Source organism: Podarcis vaucheri, assembly GCF_965113315.1.
Source record: "Podarcis vaucheri genome assembly, chromosome: 12".
In the NCBI taxonomy this organism is placed as follows: Eukaryota; Metazoa; Chordata; class Lepidosauria; order Squamata; family Lacertidae; genus Podarcis; species Podarcis vaucheri.
In genome coordinates this window covers 17,632,312-17,653,210 of record NC_138750.1, presented here as the reverse complement: position 1 = coordinate 17,653,210, position 20,899 = coordinate 17,632,312, and the positions used below count along the sequence as shown (strand labels likewise).

Below are 20,899 nucleotides of genomic sequence, written 5' to 3'. Positions count from 1 at the left end.
AGATGAATCCCATTAGAAATCTAGACTGTGTGGAGGAAATAGGAAGATAAAATGCACTTTTCATCTTGCAGTAGTTGCTGCTATATCTTTATGGGGATTGCTGTCCTTAAAATAACACATAAACATGATCAAACACTGTTTCCATCCTTTGTGTGTTACAGGGGCAAAAAGGCTTTCCTGGAGCTATGGGTCAGAAGGTACTGTTTTTTTGAAAAACATGCGTATTTTTTTAATATAAAAAAAGGCCACATCTCTACTGTGTCCCACTGTTTCCTCTGTGATTTAATGATTTGGCAAGTGAATATGCAAAAGCATGGAAATAAAATGGGACAGCAGAAGAAGCATGATTGGCTGAAAACTATGAAAGGATAATTGGCTCAAATATCATTAAGAAAGTCCTGCTTGGTGGATGATTTGTTGTTGTTGTTTAGTCATTTAGTCATGTTCAACTCTTTGTGACCCCATGGACCAGAGCACGCCAGGCACTCCTGTCTTCCACTGCCTCCCGCAGTTTGGTCAAACTCATGCTGGTGCCCTCCATCTTTCCCAACATCAGGGTCTTTTCCAGGGAGTCTTCTCTTCTCATGAGGTGGCCAAAGTATTGGAGCCTCAGCTTCACGATCTGTCCTTCCAGTGAGCACTCAGGACTGATTTCCTTCAGAATGGATAAGTTTGATCTTCTTGCAGTCCATGGGACTCTCAAGAGTCTCCTCCAGCACCAGAATTCAAAAGCATCAATTCTTTGGCGATCAGCCTTCTTTATGGTCCAGCTCTCACTTCCATATATCACTACTGGGAAAACCATGGCTTTAACTATACGGACCTTGCAATTGGAAGAGCCAATCAGAAGCCGCTTGTCTGCCGCATCGGGCATTCAGCTTCCAAAAAACGTTCAAGAACCGGAACACTTACTTCTGGGTTTTCAATTTTTGGGAGCTGAAACGTTTGGCAACGGAGATGATCGAGAACCAAGGTTTGACTGTACTTGATATCTTGGTCATTTGGGGTGCCTTGGTACAAAAGGCAGGCTATATAAATATTGTAATTAATAAACAGAGGATTTCAGTAGCCATTTCCCCTCAAATTGATTGTGTTTTATGTATTCCCATTAGGGTGAGGACGGCAACCCTGGCATTGCAGGAGAACCTGGGCCAAAAGGAACCGCTGGGAGAACGGTAAGCCAATCCTTTATGCTCTCTTAATATCAAAATGTGCTTGAAACACACACACACACACACACACACACACACACACACACGCTGCTTACTCCCATTGCTTACACAATTGCAATCCTGACATAGAGAGGTATCTGGATTTAAGCTTGTCATATCATGAGGGCGTGTGCAATGTCTTGGACTGAATCTTGATATCAGTAGCATAGCTGTCAACTTTTTCCTTTTTTTAAGGGAAATTCCCTTATTCCGAATAGGATTCCTCACAAGAAAAGGGAAAAGTTGACAGCTATTATCAGTAGGCAAAGGCTTAGCTCCCCATTAATCCATGAAGTTCACTTACAACATGAACCTACCCCAAAGGGTTGCTGTGAAGATAAACCTGAAAAAGACTAAGCACCCACTGAGACCGTCTTGGAAGGAGGGCAGGATATATTGTGATTAGTAATAATAATACCCGAAAGAGTATTATTGGAGTAATTGTGCTTTTGGCTTTCCTCAAGACACAACTGTGTCTTTTCTACTGTAGGCTTCATCTGGTGACAATCAGACATAAGTTTCAACAGGCCCATTTTTCATTTTTAGAATCCAAAAAGGTTTGTTGCCAAAGCTGAAGTGAAAGACTGATTCAATATATCACCTCTGCTTTCAGTTAAGGTTACTCCCAGTACTCTGTGTTCATATATGAGTACGGCCTGGAGGAATGTTCCCCAGATAAAAGCTTTCCTATTACTCAGATTGCAACTATCACTGTCTGTTGTTTTAGGCTGAAATCCTAACTCCACTTACCTGAGAGTAAGCTCCATTATATTCAACAGAACGTTGTCCTTTGTAGCTATGGTTAGTATTGTGCTGTTTGGTGCCAGCTTCTGAAGAAACACACCATACCCTCCAACATTTATCTGACGAAAATAGGGACGTCCAATTCCATAATGATAATTTTACTATTTATACCCCACACAGATATAAAAAAACACAACAAAACATTAAACATTCAAAACCTTACCTTCAGACGACTTGGGGGTCAGACAACTCCATACCCTCCAACATTTCTCCAGTGAAAATAGGGACATCCTAAGGAAAAGTGGGACATTTTGGGATCAAATCAGAAACCGAGACAGCTTCTTTAAATCAGGAATGTCCCTGGACAGTAGGGAAACTTGGAGAGTCTGACGTACCATAATTTGTGGAACAGGTGACTTAGAGGGGTTACCCACATCTTACTCTGGTGCAAACAGTAAGATACTGGTCCCTCAAAGATGTACCGTAATGTACTGTGAAGGCAGAAGAACTGGCCTCATCTGCACACACCCACTCTCAAAAGTAGGGACGTGGGCGGCACTGTGGGTTAAACCACAGAGCCTAGGACTTGCCAATCAGAAGGTCAGTGGTTCGAATCCCCGCGACGGGGTGAGCTCTCGTTGCTCGGTCCCTGCTCCTGCCCACCTATTAGTTCGAAAGCACGTCAAAGTGCAAGTAGATAAATAGGTACCGCTCCAGCGGGAAGGTAAACGGCGTTTCTGTGCACTACTCTGGTTCGCCAGAAGTGGCTTAGTCATGCTGGCCACATGACCTGGAAGTTGTCTGTGGACAAACGTTGGCTCCCTCGGCCTATGGGGCGAGATGAGCGCACAACCCCAGAGCTGGTCACAACTGGACCTAATGGTCAGGGGTCCCTTTACCTTTAGCTTTACACTCAAAAGTAAAACTGAGTCTAACAGAAAATGGCAGATTCTGACAAAAATGTCTAATACCAGCTTCCAGCCACCTGCTGCCCCCCGTCCTGTCCCTGAAATTTTCACTCCTCTCACCCACCTGAAAATTGCCCAAATGCTCCCTGCTTTTGCTGCCTGTGAATGGGATGGCAAGGGGGAAGGATTACAGACCTTTATACTAGCTTACTACTGCTAATGATAAATGTGTCATTTGGAGATATATCTGTTTCCGTTTCCCCTGCTTTTAAAAAGGAGAACTTTAGATTATCATGACCACCATTGATTTATTCATTGCCTTCTAAACAACCATCTCCAGGTGATTTACATGAAAGATATTTAAAGTGTTTAAAACCACAAAAACAATTAAAAACATATTTAAAACATAGCTGTCAACGTTTCCCTTTTTTAAAGGCAAATCCCCTTATTCCGAATAGGATTCCTCGCAAGAAAAGGGAAAAGTTGACAGCTATGATTTAAAATAAGAATATAGCCACGCAAAATAGACACTTGTGGTAAATACCCATTCATCCAGCTGGGAAAAACTTGTAGAAATAAGGAGTCATGGATTTTTCAGAAATTGCAGATAGCGGTTTGCCTGTCGTAACTCGACAGGAATGCTATTTCAGACACAATTCTCTTAAACTGAAGTATTTTTGCATGTTTTGGTCATGCTGTGACCATAATTAATGAGATAAGGGCTGTAAAAGAGTTTTCAACTTTAGGAGTGCTATATAAATTACTGGTAACGGCGATAAGTGTACAGCTAACACATTCCATCTGTGTTTCTGTAAAAACAGTATTAAGGAAAGCTTGCTGGTTGGCGCTATATCAATTTTCATAAAAACCTAGGCTAAGATCCAAAGGACCAATTTAGTCATGTTACACACATACACATACTGTGTCAAAACTACTTTCCCTCTCCTTGGTTTAAAAATGTGCTGACAAAATGGGGGCGGCTAGGCTACAGTGGAAAGAGAGATTGTTTCCCCCCTATCCCTGTTTGCTTCCATTTGTAAACCACTTTTCGAGGAAACAAATCTCCAACAAATTAGCTAACCGACGGGTGGTGCTGTGGGTAAAAGCCTCAGCGCCTAGTACTTGCCGAGCGAAAGGTCGGCAGTTTGAATCCCCGCTGCGGGGTGCGCTCCCGTCGCTTGGTCCCAGCGCCTGCCAACCTAGCAGTTCGAAAGCACCCCCGGGTGCAAGTAGATAAATAGGGGGCGCTTACTAGCGGGAAGGTAAATGGTGTTCCGTGTGCTGCGCTGGCTCGCCAGATGCAGCTTCGTCACGCTGGCCACGTGACCCGGAAGTGTCTGTGGACAGCGCTGGCTCCCGGCCTCTAGAGTGAGATGAGCGCACAACCCTAGAGTCTGTCAAGACTGGCCCGTACGGGCAGGGGTACCTTTACCTTTTAAGCGCCTCAAAACAAAATAATATAGAAATTGAAAGTATTCCCTCTACTCAAAATACCACTAAACAGCCAACCCAAAGAGAAGAACTCAGCCTAGGAAAGCAGACTACAGAACCATTTCGGCAGCTCAGTGTGCCACCGTAAAAAGATAGATCTTTAAGGCCCATTTGCAACTTCCACAATTGTGGGGCCACCACTGTAAAGGCCCACTGCCGTGTGATTAATTCAAGAAGGAGGAGGCGGCAGAGGCAGTCCGGGGGGGGGACGGGAATGATAACAGAGATGAAATTCTCCTTCTGGAAGCAAGAAACAACAAGCTGAGTCTTCTGATTCTTTGTCCCTATGAATTTAGTTCTACCATAATGATGTTGACCTTAAGGAGTCATAATTAAGACACTTCCCCAAATGTTCCTGCAGTTCCTGGAACATTTCATAAGGAGTAACTCCAGTTCACGGATTGTCTATCCTGTATTTTACTGTTAGGCTCATTTACCTTTTCTGTAATGCCCACGTTGCTAATTGCATTTTTAAGGAGTGTCTCTCCCCATCATTGTTTTTAGGGTCCTGAAGGTGCTACTGGCCTCAAGGGCACATTGGGAGATCGTGGTCCTCCTGGACGTAGGGTATGTGAATATGCCATCTTTGCTTTGGGCAACCTGCTATGCACGTAGGGCTCAGTCACTGTAGGCCAAGTGTAATACAGTTGTACCTCAGGTTACATACGCTTCAGGTTACAGACTCCGCTAGCCCAGAAATAGTGCTTCAGGTTAAGAACTTTGCTTTAGGATGAGAACAGAATTCGTGCTCCAGTGGTGCGGCAGCAGCAGGAGGCCCCATTAGCTAAAGTGGTCTTCAGGTTAAGAACAGTTTCAGGTTAAGTACGGACCTCCGGAACGAATTAAGTACTTAACCTGAGGTACCACTGTATATAATTTACACCTCCATCTATATCGCCATAGCTAATTCATTTTTTCCACTTGTGTGGACTGAATTAGGCTGGAATAGGGCGTGTCATTTTAAGGCAGTGGTTCTCAAACGTTGGTGTGGCAAGTGTGATCGGAAGATTCAAGGACAATCAAAGAAACATTTAAACATTTCAGTGTAGTATAGTCGAGTATCATTTTTTTAAAATTTGCAGAATATAGATAGATATCAAATGAAAGCAAGAACACCGAGTTATACTGAATCCTAGGTGTGTTTTCCAATGTATTTCTTATCAATAAAAAAATATATGGTGTCACCCCATATTTCTAAGTTATAAACCGAATCAATGGAGCAAACAGCTTTGCTGAATGACTGTTGATGTTCTGCTGCAGTTGCCTTACTTAATGACTTTTCTTTCAACTTCATTATCAATTGTGACTGAGCACAGAAATCTATTTGTTCTACTACAATATGCTATTTTTCTTCTTTCAGGGTATTAAAGGAACAAAGGGTGTGGCTTCTTTTTCCGTATGTATTCACCACATCAATGGACCTTAAATATTCAGAAAGGTTCTATAATTCCCCCCCCCCCGTAATCTGTGGATTACTCAACTTTTCTTCTCTTTCTCACTCTGTAGCCGTGCGAACTCATTGCTTATATTCGTGAGCACAGCTGTAAGTATTAATTCCTACTGCATTCAGTTACTCATGAAGGATAAATGATTGTCCTATTGTCATGGGCAGATAAAGGTAAAGGGACCCCTGACCATTAGGTCCAGAGATGGCCGACTCTGGGGTTGCAGCGCTCATCTCGCTTTATTGGCCGAGGGAGCTGGCATACAGCTTCCAGGTCATGTGGCCAGCATGACTAAGCCGCTTCTGGCGAACCAGAGCAGCGCACAGAAACGCCGTTTACCTTCCCGCTGGAACGGTACCTATTTATCTACTTGCACTGGTGTGCTTTCGAACTGCTAGGTTGGCAGGAGCAGGGACCGATCAACAGGAGCTCACCCCATCGCGGGGATTTGAATTGCTGACCTTCTGATCGGCAAGTCCTGGGCTCTGTGGTTTAACCCACAGTGCCACCCATGTTCATGGGCAGATAGAACACCCTTAATCATATAGCTTTGGTTGACTACTGACCTCCACAGGCTTAAGAAGTCGACGAGTTTTCAAATAGCTTTAGGAGACTCTTTGGCTGATCTGGCTATCTGCCTTGCCAAAACTTTAGTTAACTTCTGCTATAGGGAGTTATCTCTGGCTGTTGTCATGATAGCTCCTTGACGACCATTTCCATTGTTGTGTCATAGCTCAGATCCTGCAGTCCTATGCGACTGTGATATACCACGTTCCTAATTCTGCTTTTTTTTACTTTTCATGGGAGCCAGAAATGTCTACACCAAACAATAAACACATTTGGGAGCTGGCGAATTTGTCCTTTCTACAGGACCACTTGCTGGGACCTTTTGCTTCACTGAATAATCCATTTATTCATTCTTGTTTAACTTCACCAGCCAAGCTTACTCACGGTGGTCACTTGCTATATCTGAAGTCACATCCACACTGTGATTTAAAGCACATATATACCACTTTAACAGCCATGGCTCCCCCCCCCACCCCCAAGAGTACTAGGAATTCTATTTACCCATCAGAGAGCTCTAATTCCCAGCACCCTTAAATAACTACAGTGCCCACAATTCTTTGGGGGGACATCGTGTGCTTTAAATGCACAAATTGGATGTGACACAAATGCCCTCTACATTCGGTGTTACACCCAATTGCTACGCCATTCCATTCAAAAGGATTTCTGTAAAATAATAGTTGAAGCATTCTATGATAACTAGAAGAGATTCTTGAACATTTGCTACATAGCTTGCTAGTATACCTGAAGGAGCGTCTCCACCTCCATCGTTCTGCCCGGACACTTAGGTCCAGCGCCGAAGGCCTTCTGGCAATTCCCTCACTGCGAGACGTGAGGTTACAGGGAACCAGGCGGAGGGCCTTCTTGGTAGTGGCACCTGCCCTGTGGAGTGCCCTCCCATCAGATGTCAAGGAAATAAGCAACTATCTGACTTTTAGAGGACATCTGAAGGCAACCTGTTTAGGGAAGTTTTTAATGTTTGGTGTATTATTGGGTTTTTAATATTCATTTGGGGGCCGCCCAGAGTGGCAGGGGAAACCCAGCCAGATGGGCGGGATATAAATAATAATATGTTGTTGTTGTTGTGAATGATACTATATTATTTTCTCTCTCTTTCCTTTAGCTTGTTACCAAGGTAGGCACTTAACATTATACTGCAGCTGTTAAGTGGATTGATGTGGTACATTTGTGAATTTCTCTTTTTGTCTGAAGTAAATTGTTGTGCACTGTTTTTGTTATGGTTTTGTAAACGTTCTTTTGTATAATTATGCATTGTATGATATCTGACGCAATGGATTTTAAAAACTTTTTTTTAAAAAAACCCCACCCTAATGATAATTGTAATGGTTCTAGGGGTTGCTCATGCATAAGCAGGTGCCTATCTCCCCAAACACCTGGCTGGGTCGCCTAAGTGAACCTTTTCTGTCCGGACAGCCACTCACCCGTGGCTGACTCAATCGCTGGCAGAATCCGTCAGTGGGCATTTCTTAAACTTCTTCCAGCAAAGAAGCTCTTTGACGCCCAGTCTCCTCCTACTCTCTCTGCGCGAAAGCCTTCTGCGCAAGGAGGGCGTGGGCAGCGGAGGACCCCTACTCTCCCCGCTGGTCCCAGGCAAGGAGTCATGGGACCGCCTCGCCGCTTCCCCCCTCTGCCCCCCTTCTCCACTGGTGCTACGCTGATTCTCTTTCCCAGAAGATGGCCTGCTTCTCCCGATCCCTGGACGCTCTCTGGAATCCCTCTGGCTCTTGCTCTCTCCCTCCGGCACTGATGGCAGTTCCCTGACAATAATATTAGCATCAACATTTACTTCTAAATAACCAACTATGCTCTTTTTTTTCTTTTTTAATTAAATTTTAAATTATTAAATTTAGAATATTCATTTAAACAACCTTAAAATATCAATGACTTCCCTTCTCTTTCCATGGTTCATTTTGCATATCACAAATCCCTGCATATTCCATTATTGTTTCCATCAAAACTTATTTACACTATTGAATTTATCTTACGTTGCCAACGTTGCCAACGTTTTCAAGCATACACAGTTTCCCCCATATATTCAATAAACATTTCCCAATCTTCTTTCAATGAATGCTTAAACAACCAGCTATGCTCATGCATCTGATAAGGTGCTTGAGTGATTAATCTCGCTGTCTGGCCCAAGAGATTGCACAATATGTCCTCATTGTAGTATGTGGCCCCTGGGGGAAAATGTGGCCCTTGGCTGCAAAACATCTCCCACCCCTGCTATAGCAACTGCCCAATCTAGGAATCCTTTTTGCACATATCAGTTTACCGTGTGGAATGGCGTGGGGACAAGTCTGTGTGGTTTGTCTTCACAGCGCCATCTAACATTACTGCTCACGGGTGATAAACTTCTGCCTTTGTAGAGGTGTTGATGAACTTGCAACACAGAGACTATCTTGCTGCTCCATCGTGTGGAGCAGTTTCAAGCATTTTTCCTGTCAGGCTGCCCTCACGCTGACTTGGAAGTGCTTCCTTCATGCCTCGGAAAGCTAAGAGAATTCTCCACCCCTGTTTATTTATTTATTTTGAAAAGATTTGTAGATTACTTTCTAAACTACAGAAATAAAATAAAGCATTTCCATTTTGTAAAGAAGAACTGAACGCAGAGCTAGACTGGTGACTGGGGGCAGCCGCTGAGACCACATAACACTGGTCTTGAAAGACCTACATTGGCTCCCAGTACATTTCCGAGCACAATTCAAAGTGTTGGTGGTGACCTTTAAAGCCCTAAACTGCCTCAGCCCAGTATACCTGAAGGAGCATCTCCACCCCCATCATTCAGCCCGGACACTGAGGTCCAGCACCGAGGGCCTTCTGGCAGTTCCCTCACTGCGAGAAGCCAAGTTAAAGGGAGCCAGGCAGAGGGCCTTCTTGGTAGTGGCGCCCACCCTGTGGAATGCCCTCCCATCAGATGTCAAAGAGATAAACAACTACCTGACATTTAGAAGACATCTGAAGGCAGCCCTGTTCAGGGAAGTTTTTAATGTGTAACATTTTAATGTATTTTTAATCTTTGTTGGAAGCCGCCCAGAGTGGCTGGGGAAACCCAGCCAGATGGGCGGGGTACAAATAACAAATTATTATTCTATATTATTATTTTGTCTCCTGACCTTTGGAAATCTGGTATCTGACTCGATAAGCCATCTGCTCTTTTGTCCTAGGGACGCCAGAATGCCCGGTATATCCCACGGAATTAATGTTTGCCTTGGATGTCTCTCAAGACACCACGCCTCAGATGTTTGACCGAATGAGGGAGATCATCATAGCGATTGTGAAGGACCTCAGAATCAGGGAAAGCAACTGTCCTGTGGGAGCCAGGGTGGGCGTTGTGTCCTACAGCTCTAGCACCCGCTATCTGATCCGCTTCTCAGATTTCCGCAGCAAGGAGCGTTTGCTTCAAGAGCTCAGGGCACTTTCTTATCAGAGAGCAGGGAGCAGACGGGACATGGGTGCATCGATGAGGTTTGTGGCCAGGAATGCCTTCAAGAGAACTCTCCAAGGTGCTAACTTGAGAAAAGTTGCTGTCTTTTTCAGCCACGGTCAGACTGCTAATCCAAATTCCTTCAACACAGCTGTCCTTGAATACAGTGCCTTAGAGATCCTTCCGGTGGTCATTGCATTTAATAACATCACCCAGCTCCATCGTTCTTTTGCGGTGAGGAGAACTATGGTCTTTTTCTTCTTTTGCATTTAGCGATTATTTTTTGCTTTCTATTTATGGTAGCGAGGGCCGGATTTAGGCTTGATGAGGCCCTAAGCTACTGAAGGTAATGGGGCCCTTTATATGTCCAGCTGTCATTTGTCAAAAACAAATTGCCACTGTTATTTGTGTTGAATACAAGCTATATGGTAGCTTATGGACCTAATAGGTATCTAAAGCCATTTGCACATGTTGCCGTGCAACCAGTCCATGCAGAATGTAGGCACCCTATATATAGAAATGAGCAAAGCAGAGACATTTTAGGGACCAGGCTAGCAGGCGGGGCTCATTACTTACATCATAGGGGCCTACACAACACAAAACACTGTTGCTGTATGAAGCTTCCTATGCATAAGGCATAAAGAACTACACAACTTTTAGAAGACATCCATAGGCTGCCCTACATCAGGAAGTTTTAAATGTTTGGTGTTTTATTATGTTTTTATATGTGTTAGAAGCCGGCCTGAGCAACTGAGGCAACCCAGCCAGATGGGTGGGGAATAAATCTTGTTATTGTTATCCCACCCTATACCTGCAGGTCTCAGGGCAGTTCACAAGATATTATTATTATTATTATTATTATTATTATTATTACTACTACTACTACCTGAAGTTTTTTCTCCTCCTTTTCATTTTTTCTTTCTAGATGGATGATTCTGGACAGTTTCAAGCCCTTCACATTCCAAGCAAAGGAGATTACACATTGTTTTTACAGGGACTCCAGCTGTGCACTCTTTGTTACGGTACGAAGCATAATCTTCTTGCAATTATAATTTTCAAGAAACATGTTTATTTGATCATGATGAGCCATAAGACTGACAGAGCTTGGCAGAAATCTCTGGTGTTTTAGGAGAAAAGCTCTGTGAGAAGGAGTGTTGATGAGCCCTTCTTACGGTAATGCAAATTGACACGCGATGAAAATCAAGGCATCCGATGGAAGTTAAACTTACCAGAAATGTAGTATTGATTAAAGGTTTTGAAAAAGAGCAATCAAGCGGTTATTGTAAGGATATTTCCAGGGGGTGGGGCTGATTTTAAAACAGTTGATGAGCCAGAGGAGCAACTAAGAAAAACGCATCTAAACTTTTATTTAGATTCACTGATTTTAGGTTGATTTTTTCACTATTATATGATTAAACAGTAGAATTATAGAACTGTAGTACTGGAGCGACCGTGAGAATAATCTAGTCCAGCCCCCTGCAATGCAGGAATCTTTTTGCCCGATATGGGGTTCAAACCCACAACTCTGAAACCCTGAGATTAAGATTCTCATGCTCTACTGACTGAGCTGTTGTTTAAAATTAATGATATACGTACATAGAGATAGAAAAGATGTCTCTTCATCCAAAAATGAACTTTATTTAAAAGGAACAAAATCAATTAAATTCAAGTATTTTCATATAATAATAACAGATATTCAAGCAATTTTCTTCAGCATTTCCTTCTCATGAAATCATTAGCTAACTTGTCCCAATTTACATCTTGCAATGCAGAACTTTCTATTGCTAAATTGCTGAGCTTGTTATATGCTATTGAGATATAGTAGGGTTTTAAATTTTGTACTCGTTTAAGGGTATTGAACGAGCTTTCACCAGTTGCATTTGACATGGGTAATATTAAAATAAGGAAAGAATTGTCTCGATATTTGGAAATGTGACTCTCAAATAATGAGTATAGGAGTGCATGGGAGACTTTAGATAATCAAAGTTCCCAGTGTTGATAGAATGCAGGAATGGTCACAATGGTCATTTTTATGAGTATTCTGTACCATTTTTATGGGATGTTACACTTTCTGTGAATTTTGTACACCACCCCACCCTGACGTTTTTTAATTTATATGAATATTTATCTAAATATTCACTAAATATAAGTGAAGGCGGTGAAGGTCCTGTGTGAGTGCCTGGAGGCTGTTGGAGGATGGATGGCGGCTAACAGATTGAGGTTGAATCTGGCAAGACAGAAGTATTGTTTTTGGGGGACAGGGGGCGGGCAGGTGTGGGCGATTCCCTGGTCTTGAATGGAGTAACGGTGCCCCTGAAGGACCAGGTGCGCAGCCTGGGAGTCATTTTGGACTCACAGCTGTCCATGGAGGTGCAGGTTAATTCTGTGTCCAGGGCAGCTGTCTACCAGCTCCACCTGGTACGCAGGCTAAGACCCTACCTGCCCGCGGACTGTCTTGCCAGAGTGGTGCATGCTCTAGTTATCTCCCGCTTGGACTACTGCAATGCACTCTACGTGGGGCTACCTTTGAAGGTGACCCGGAAACTGCAATTAATCCAGAATGCGGCAGCTAGACTGGTGACTGGGAGTGGCCGCCGGGACCACATAACACCGGTTCTGAGAGATCTGCATTGGCTCCAGTACGTTTCCGAGCACAATTCAAAGTGTTGGTGCTGACCTTTAAAGCCCTAAATGGCCTCGGTCCTGTATACCTGAAGGTGCGTCTCCACCCACATCATTCAGCCCGGACACTGAGATCTAGCGTTGAGGGTCTTCTGGCGGTTCCCTCATTGCGAGAAGTAAGGTTACAGGGAACCAGACAGAGGGCCTTCTCGGTAGTGGCGCCTGCCCTGTGGAACGCCCTCCCAGCAGATGTCAAAGCAATAAACAACTATTTTACTTTTAAAAGTCATCTGAAGGCAGCCCTCTTTAGGGAAGCTTTTAATGTTTGAAGCTGTACTGTTTTTGGTGTTCGGTTGGAAGCCGCCCAGGGTGGCTGGGGAAACCCAGCCAGATGGGCGGGGTATAAATAATAAATTATTATTATTATTATTATTATTATTATTATTATTATTATTATTATTATTAATAGATATCTCAACAACTCTGAGTCCAGCCAGGCACTAGAAAGGAACGTAACTCAATCTCCTCAGCACTTCCCCAATGGAGGCTGTGAGCCAATTCAATCCCGAGGAGAATTCTTTCCTTTTTTTGGAGCGTTCCATTAGTTTCCAGGAGGCAACCTTCCCCCTTGTGTGTGGGAATGTTCAGGGAGGCAGAAGAGGATATATTGTTTATTAATGTCCTTCCTAACTTGAGCTAGCAAGTTCCTTTACTTAGCAGAGTTTCACATTCCCCTTTTAAACACACAGCAGGTAGCTGGCTGCAGGCTTGTGTAAGCCTCTCACTATTAGGTTCCTGGTAAGTTCCCTTATATCCCTCTTAAAAGAATAAACACATGCCAATACTTTTTTTAAGTTCATGAAAGAAGTTTACTCACATCATCAGTTCACAGTTGGATCCCTGAAACTTAGTTACGAAGTATATGCATGTGGTTCTACCCCATATGAAAGAATGATCCCAGTGTCCTCTGTTGGCTGAAAAACCAACAGAGCATCTCAAGCTAAAAAGCTGGTCCAATGTAGAAGGGAGAGAGAGGGAGAGAGAGAGAGAGAGAGAGAGAGAGAGAGAGAGAACTGCGTGCCTTGTCCTTTTGTTACCTGAACAGGTAAGGTCACACCCACCTCTAGTCACATGCAAAGAAAGTACCGTATTTTTTGCTCTATAGGACGCACCCGACCATAGGATGCACCTTGTTTTAGAGGGGGAGATCAAGAAAAAAAAATTCTCCCCATCTCTGCACAGCGCCCCTTCAGCAAAGTGGCAGGAGAAACGGAGCCCCTTCCATTTCTCCTCCTGCTTGGCTGACGGGGCGCTGCGCCTTAGCTAAAGGGCACCTACCCTTCAGTGAAGGCAACCTGAAGCCTTTGGAGCACGGCGGGAGCTCCCACCGCGCTCTGGAGGCTTCAGGCGACTATCCTTGAAGCCTGGAGAGCGAGAGGGGACAGTGCGCACCGACCCCTCTCGCTCTCCAGGCTTCAGGGAAAGCAATGCGAAGTCTCCGCAGCATGGCGGCAGCGCTCCTACTGCGCTTCGGAGGCTTCGCGTTGCTATCGCTGAAGCCAAGAAGCCTGCATTCACTCCATAAGACGCACACACATTTCCCCTTAATTTTTGGAGGCGAAAATGTGCGTCTTATAGAGCGAAAAATACGGTATGTCCCAGCCAGGAGGAAACAGGAAGTTTTCGACTGGCTGGACCGAACATTCCCTCACATGTCCACTCTAGGAAAACAAGGAATGTTGTACTTGACTGCTGCTTATGTATCACATCCCACATTGTGCAGTTTGTAAACCGATGTCTGAAACATGTGTTCGTTTCCAGATAAATGCAAACCAAATGCTGCCTGCAAACGTACCAGAAGATCTCTCCTGCCCTGGGGGTACGTGGACACGGCTTTCATTCTGGATACCTCACAGGCAATGAATCCCAGCGAATTTGAGAAACTGAAAGGATTCTTAAGCAACGCACTCGACGCCTTTGAGGTCTCCTCTGAGCCTGCAGCTTCTTCTGTGGGCGACAGGGTGGCTGTGGTGAGCCACGCTCCGCCAGCTTTCAAGCCCCAGACACAGCAACCGCCGGCAAAAAAAGAGTTCGACTTGGTGACTTACGGCAAGACGCAGTCAATGAAACGACATATCTGGGAATCCCTTCGGCAGCTGGGAGGAAAAGCTGCCCTTGGCCATGCCATCCAGTGGACGATCAACAACGTTTTCTCAGCATCTCCCAACCCGAGGAAACACAAGGCTCTCATCATTGTATCCGCTGGGGGAACGAGTCATTGGGATAAGGAAGTGTTGAAGAAAGCGTCTCTGAGAGCCAAGTGCCAAGGCTACGCCCTGTTGATACTCTCCTTGGGACCCAAGTACAATGGCACAGAACTTGAGGAGCTGGCAAGTCGACCCGTGGAGCAGCATTTGATTCAGCTTGGCAGGATTCACAAGCCTGAACTGGAATACGCGCTTAGGTTCCTGAAACCCTTTCTATACCTCCTTCGGAGTAAGTTGTCGATACGTGATTTTGAAAGAGCTCGCGGCTTTCCATCTTTCTGTTGTTTCTAAGTTTGTTCCGCTTCTGTAGCTCACTTACAGAGATCTTCTGGGCTCTCCATACCCCTCTGTGCCAGATTAGACATTATCATGGCCTCCTGAGTGTCTCTTTGCTGGTCTGGCCCTCTACTGTTCTGGTTGGCCAGCAGACTTGGAAAAGAGTCGAGAGAACAGTTTTCTCTGCTTACAGCATATTTATTTATTTATTTATTTATTTATTTATTTATTTATTTATTTATTTATACATACATACATACATACATACATACATACCCCATCCGTCTGGCTTGGTTTCCCCAGCCACTCTGGGCTGCTCCCAACAGAAAATTAAAAACACGATAAAACATCAAACATTAAAAACTTCCCTAAACAGGGCTGCCTTCAGATGTCTTCTCAAAGTCAGATAGTTGATTATTTCCTTGATATATGAAGGGAAGGTGTCCCACAGGGCGGGCGCCACCACTGCCTCGTTCCCTGTAACCTCACTTCTCACAGTGAGGGAACCACCAGAAGGCCCTTGGAGCTGGACCTCAGTGTCCAGGCTGAACGATGGAGGTGGAGATGCTCTTTCACAACTGTTCTGTCTCTCTTCTCTCTTCTGGTGGAATGTGATTCTGCTTCCTTCTCCACCCACAAGAAACCCACTCATTCCTAGCTACCCCATGATCAGGAGAAGTTCTAGGATACTAGAGCCAGACATTCCACTGATGAAAATAGAGACCCTCCTGTGCAAGACAGAGTGATACTGGGGTGAAGTTTGGCATATCAGCAGCAAGGCTGGGTGGGTAATGGTGGACCAACAGAATCCACACTCAGTTATGCTGCAAGCAGTAAATGGGAACTGAAACTACAGGTGGGTGGTTTCTGATGATAGAAGCATCAAGGCAGAGCATGCGCTGCGTGGCAAGTGAAATAAGCACAGTGTAGCATCCAACCCAGTGGTTCTCAACCTGTGGGTCCCCAGATGTTGTTGGACTACAACTCCCATCATCCCTGAGCTCTGGCCTTGGTAGCTAGGGGTGATGGGAGTTGTAGTTCAACAACATCTGGAGACCCACAAGTTGAGAAAGGCTGACCTAACCCATTTTGAGGACACTGAGCCCATTTTATAGCAATAAATTATTAGCCCCCGTCTGCGAATCCATGGCATAGAAATCTTAAGCAGAAATCACAACTGAGCGGTAAATTTTATTATTTATTATTTATTGCATTTATTCATCGCTTCGTATATTTAAAAAGTATTGAAATGTAAAATACAAAATATCTACAATCAGTTAAAAACCAGATAACAAAAAGAAAACAAAATGCAAAAATATTCTTAAAGCGTCCATCCAAGAATTCTTTAAAAAAAAAAAAGGATAGATGCTACCACCAGTCCCTTTAGGCATATGCAACAGCTTATGCAACAGATAGAAATCCCCAGGGCCTCTCTCTTTGAAAGATAAGCATGAAACCACCTCCATTGTCAGTAAACTACAAGTAGTTCCACTCCACCCCACTCAGGAAATCAATTCCCAGCAACCATTTACAAAATGGGTCCTTTCCTACCTCCCCTAAAGTGTTTCATATCTTCCGCGCATTCCTTCTTCACAATAACCAGAGATATGCATGATGTCAGCCTTCGGGGAAGCGGCTCCTCCCTCCTTTGGCCGTGGATAAGCAGAACAAAGCAAAAATAGTCTCTTACCATTTAAAGAGATTTTAATGATCACAGTGAAAGAACAGAGAGCCCATTCTCAGAGTAAAGGTGCTCCCAGTTAAGGTTTACACCCACTCCCCCACCCGAGTCACCCCTTGCCACTTCCTCGTCTTGCAACTTGGTCTCGCAACCACTGTGCCTTCTGGGCAGCTACCTTATCTAATCTCTGTGACCTCGGACTGATCGGCTGGACACTTTGCAGCGAACCGGAGTCTGTTAACTCTCTCTCTCCTTGTTCTTCTCCTCCTAACTGTTCACCACCCAGTTCTTCCCAACTTTTGTCTTCTGAACTATGCCCCTCTGCGAACCACTGTTCCAAATCTATACTGACCCACAGCTCCTGGGAAGAGTCAGGATCCTGATCGGTAGCAGGGAGAGGGGGAGGCTCCCACCATTCCTAGTCTGTGCAGCCCTCCTCAGCACGGTCCTTGACACATGATCTTGAAGAATAATTGCATGTGTGAGCTAAAAGAATTAGAGGGAGGGACTGGAAACTGTATTTTGGTGTAGGGCCAGGGCCAGATGCAATCATTAGGACTTTCAGTAGAAGAAGAAGAAGAAGAAGAAGAAGAAGAGGAGGAGGAGGAGGAGGAGTTTGGATTTGATATCCCGCTTTATCACTACCCGAAGGAGTCTCAAAGCGGCTAACATTCTCCTCTCCCTTCCTCCCCCACAACAAACACTCTGTGAAGTGAGTGTGGCTAAGAGACTTCAGAGAAGTGTGACTAGCCCAAGGTCACCCAGCAGCTGCATGTGGAGGAGCGGAGACGCGAACCCGGTTCCTCAGATTACGAGTCTACCGCTCTTAACCACTACTCCACACTGGTGATAGGAGGGGAAATATGAAAGTACACCCTAATCATGGCAAAATCTATTTCCAAACTTTGAAAAGGTTCATCCCTGTGTCTTTTTGTCACAACAGGTGGAATCAACAGCTACCCGCCAGCTGAACTCCGAATAAAATGTAACAAGGTCACCTCTCAAAAATCGAGATACACTTCAAGGAGTCTCAGTCTCATGTAAGTCCAGCCACTTATTTGTAAAGATTATTATAAATTAGAAAAGTGCCCTTCATCATCAACAAATATGTATGCATTGCATTCCCTGCAGAATCCTTCCCCATGGTCACCTAGTATCGGGAATGGAGGGTAGGTTTTTGCCCTTGCGTCAAGATTTTCCCCAAGTACAGGGCTGCTGTACAGAGTTGTTGATCCATTTCACGGGATGAGGAAGAATCCAATCATTCGGATCTGAACTGTTTATAGCTAATGGTTGTGACATTATGCTTGGGACGCAGGTGGTGCTGTGGTCTAAACCACTGAGCCTCTTGGGCTTGCCGATCGGAAGTTCAGCGGTTCGAATCCCCGGACGGGGTGAGCTCCTGTTGCTCTGTCCCAGCTCCTGCCCACCTAGCAGTTTGAAAGCACACCAGTGCAAGTAGATAAATAGGTACCGCTGTGTCGGAAAGGTAAACGGCGTTTATGTGCGCTCTGGTTTCCATCACGGTGTCCCGTTGCGCCAGATGCAGTTTAGTCATGCTGGCCATGTGACCTGGAAAGCAGGCTTGGACGGGATCCAAAATCATCATCCAAACCAAAGCCTATCCTACATTTTCCTGTTCGTTTTCCCGCAATGTCTGCTTTCGATATTTTTCAGATGACAAAGAGGACAACCTGGCATTGAAGAGAAAATTGACTTCTCACCATTAGTCAGCTGCAATCAATGGTGATGAGTTTGGGTTTTTTGTTGTTAAATGGCTTTGTTTTCTGGAAACCAGATGTGGCGTATGAAATTCGTGGAATGGATCCTCTTTCTTGTCTTCATATTTTTTTCATATGTGGTCTTTCGTTTCCAAAGATTTAGCAAGGCCATATCTTCTGACGGACAGAATGCCTTGGAAGTTCCACTCAACTTAAAGCAGTTTTGCACACACGTTAAATGTTTAATCATTCCATGAAAAGTATAAATAACCTCCGTTTTTCCAAACACTTCAATATATGCACTGATTCATGCCATTTTGTGCCTCTTGTGTTTTAGCCTAATACCCAAACCCATCTTCTCCTTCGATTCCTTACTTTTATTTACCCATTCTCCATCTCCAGCCAGCCATTTCTCCTCCAACCTGACCCTTTCGAACCTTTATTCACTGTGTATTTTCTTATTTCCCTTATTCCACACCTTGCCTGTCTCTGCTTGCCTCTTGCTCCCCCATTGCTTCATTCCTCCCACCCACCAGCAAAGTATCTCTTTTCCTGTACTTGCCCTCCTGATGGCAATGAATGGAATGAAATCATTAAACTCAAATTTGTTGCTGGTTTGGACTTCTCTGTAGCGTCTCTTTATTCACGTAGCTGTTTCATGCTCGCTCTGGTTTGTCGCTGGCTTTCAGAGTCCAGACATCGCTCTGGGCACTGCTGATTTTTACCCACCCAGGCAAAGGGATGAGTGAAGCAACAACAAACAGGTAGAAAGTGCCAGCACACTGATCATTCACACTGTGGTTCAAATAATAATAATAATAATAATAATAATAATAATAATAATAATAATAATAATTTATACCCCGCCCTCCCCAGCCAAGGCCAGGCTCAGGGCGGCTAACAAGCAATAATAAAAACAAGTTGAATGAATACAACCTAAAAAACAAGATTAAAATACAACAATTAAAATATTGAAACATTAAAATATTAAAATTCAGCCTCATCACAGGAGGAGAAAGGAAAAAAGAAAGAGGGGGAGGGAATCAAATTGACTCCAAGCCAAAGGCCAGGCAGGCGCGTGGACGTTGGCTGCTGGTTCCCAGGAACGGTCCTAGATTATTGTGGATTTTAGGAAATGTAAATTAAATATTCAGCCACTTATTATTGAGGGGAAGTGTGTGGAACAGGTCTCGGTGTTTCGATTTCTGGGAATGGAGTTGAGAGATGACCTAACCTGGGGAGAGAACAGCAAAGACCTGGTGAAGAGAGCACAGCAGAGGTTCTATTTTCTGAGAATCCTTCGGAAAAATAATCTCTCAAAGGACCTGTTGATGGCATTTTACCATTGCAGTGTTGAGAGTGTATTAACTTAAGGTCTGTGTGTGTGGTTTGGAAGCTGCACGGTCAGGGGGAAAACAATGTTGTCCAGGGTTGTAAAGACTGCGGAGAGAATATTTGGGTGCACTCTTCCCACCTTGGATCAAATCTATGCTTCCAGGTGCCATAAGAAAGCTGCAGAGATAGTGCAGGATAGTGCGCAACCCGGAAATGATCTCTTTCAGCTTCTGCCTTCTAGAAGAAGGTACAGGGTTATAAAGACTAGGACTAGCTGCCTGAGAAACAGTTTCTACCCAAATACGATTTTGGTTTTAAATGCAGTGTAAGGTAGTCTATATGGGAGTATATTGTATTTAATTATGGGGTATCAGAGTTTTTAGGGGGCTAAACAGGCTGGGATAGCTGGGATAGCAGGCTTGTTGGTTTCTGAATGTCTGATGTAGATTTTCAATTTCGTTGTTCTGTACGCAGTAGGCAAAAACCAAATGGTTCCAGCCAATCAGCCAACTGGACAAAATTCCTACTGCGCCCCTGCCCCAAAAGCAGACGGCTCCATGACAGGCATAGCAAGGTCAACACGAACAACCCTAATTAATAGGGAGGGAGGGAGAACAATCCAATATGCGCAGCGAAAAGAGGAAGCTCAACGCTGCACGCAGAGGCTTTTAACGCTTCTGGCTGTCAATCACAGAATGGCAACATCAAAATCTTCCCAACGACAAGGGAAGCCAAATCGCAACAGTGGCCAACAAATTTAGACACGCCCAGCAACAGTGGGGTGTCTTGTTAGCCCCCACTGCAACATGTGCTCTCCATGAAGGAGAACACACCTTACCTTTTACAATAGCTCTGTAAACAAGCAATTTGGTTTCCCTGCGAATGTCCTCAAACACAGAGGAGGATCAATAGCTAAATGGCTGAGCACGAAATATGGGAAGCTGCCTTATACAGACCCTCACAGCAGTGTGAGTTACAGTGCAGGATAAGTGGTGACTAGTCATCACTGGGACTCGTGGAATGGAAGTCAGAAAGGCCCACGATAGGGGCTGCTGGAGGCAGAGACATCTGGACTGGACATACACAAGAAGGTGTGAAGGGGGCAGCTGCTGGCATTGTTCAGTGGAATCCCTGATCTGCTGGTGTCATGAACTGGAGCCAGTGTGGTGTAGTGGTTAAGAGCGGTAGT

The 20,899-nt window shown here is 44.5% G+C and overlaps 1 protein-coding gene across 1 annotated transcript in view; it reads left to right on the top strand.

The window, feature by feature from the left end:
• The window catches only part of LOC309515854 (collagen alpha-6(VI) chain-like), a 59,396-nt gene extending 41,683 nt beyond the window's left edge, over positions 1 to 17,713 (top strand). The window contains exons 27-36 of the mRNA XM_082194068.1: positions 162 to 197; positions 1,113 to 1,175; positions 4,859 to 4,921; positions 5,715 to 5,750; positions 5,861 to 5,897; positions 7,487 to 7,498; positions 9,528 to 10,042; positions 10,734 to 10,830; positions 14,252 to 14,926; positions 17,598 to 17,713. Of these exons, the coding sequence (XP_082050194.1) occupies positions 162 to 197; positions 1,113 to 1,175; positions 4,859 to 4,921; positions 5,715 to 5,750; positions 5,861 to 5,897; positions 7,487 to 7,498; positions 9,528 to 10,042; positions 10,734 to 10,830; positions 14,252 to 14,926; positions 17,598 to 17,698 (1,635 nt within the window). The 3' untranslated portion in view covers positions 17,699 to 17,713. The remainder of the gene's footprint in view (positions 1 to 161; positions 198 to 1,112; positions 1,176 to 4,858; positions 4,922 to 5,714; positions 5,751 to 5,860; positions 5,898 to 7,486; positions 7,499 to 9,527; positions 10,043 to 10,733; positions 10,831 to 14,251; positions 14,927 to 17,597) is intronic.
• The last annotated feature ends 3,186 nt before the right edge of the window (positions 17,714 to 20,899 follow it).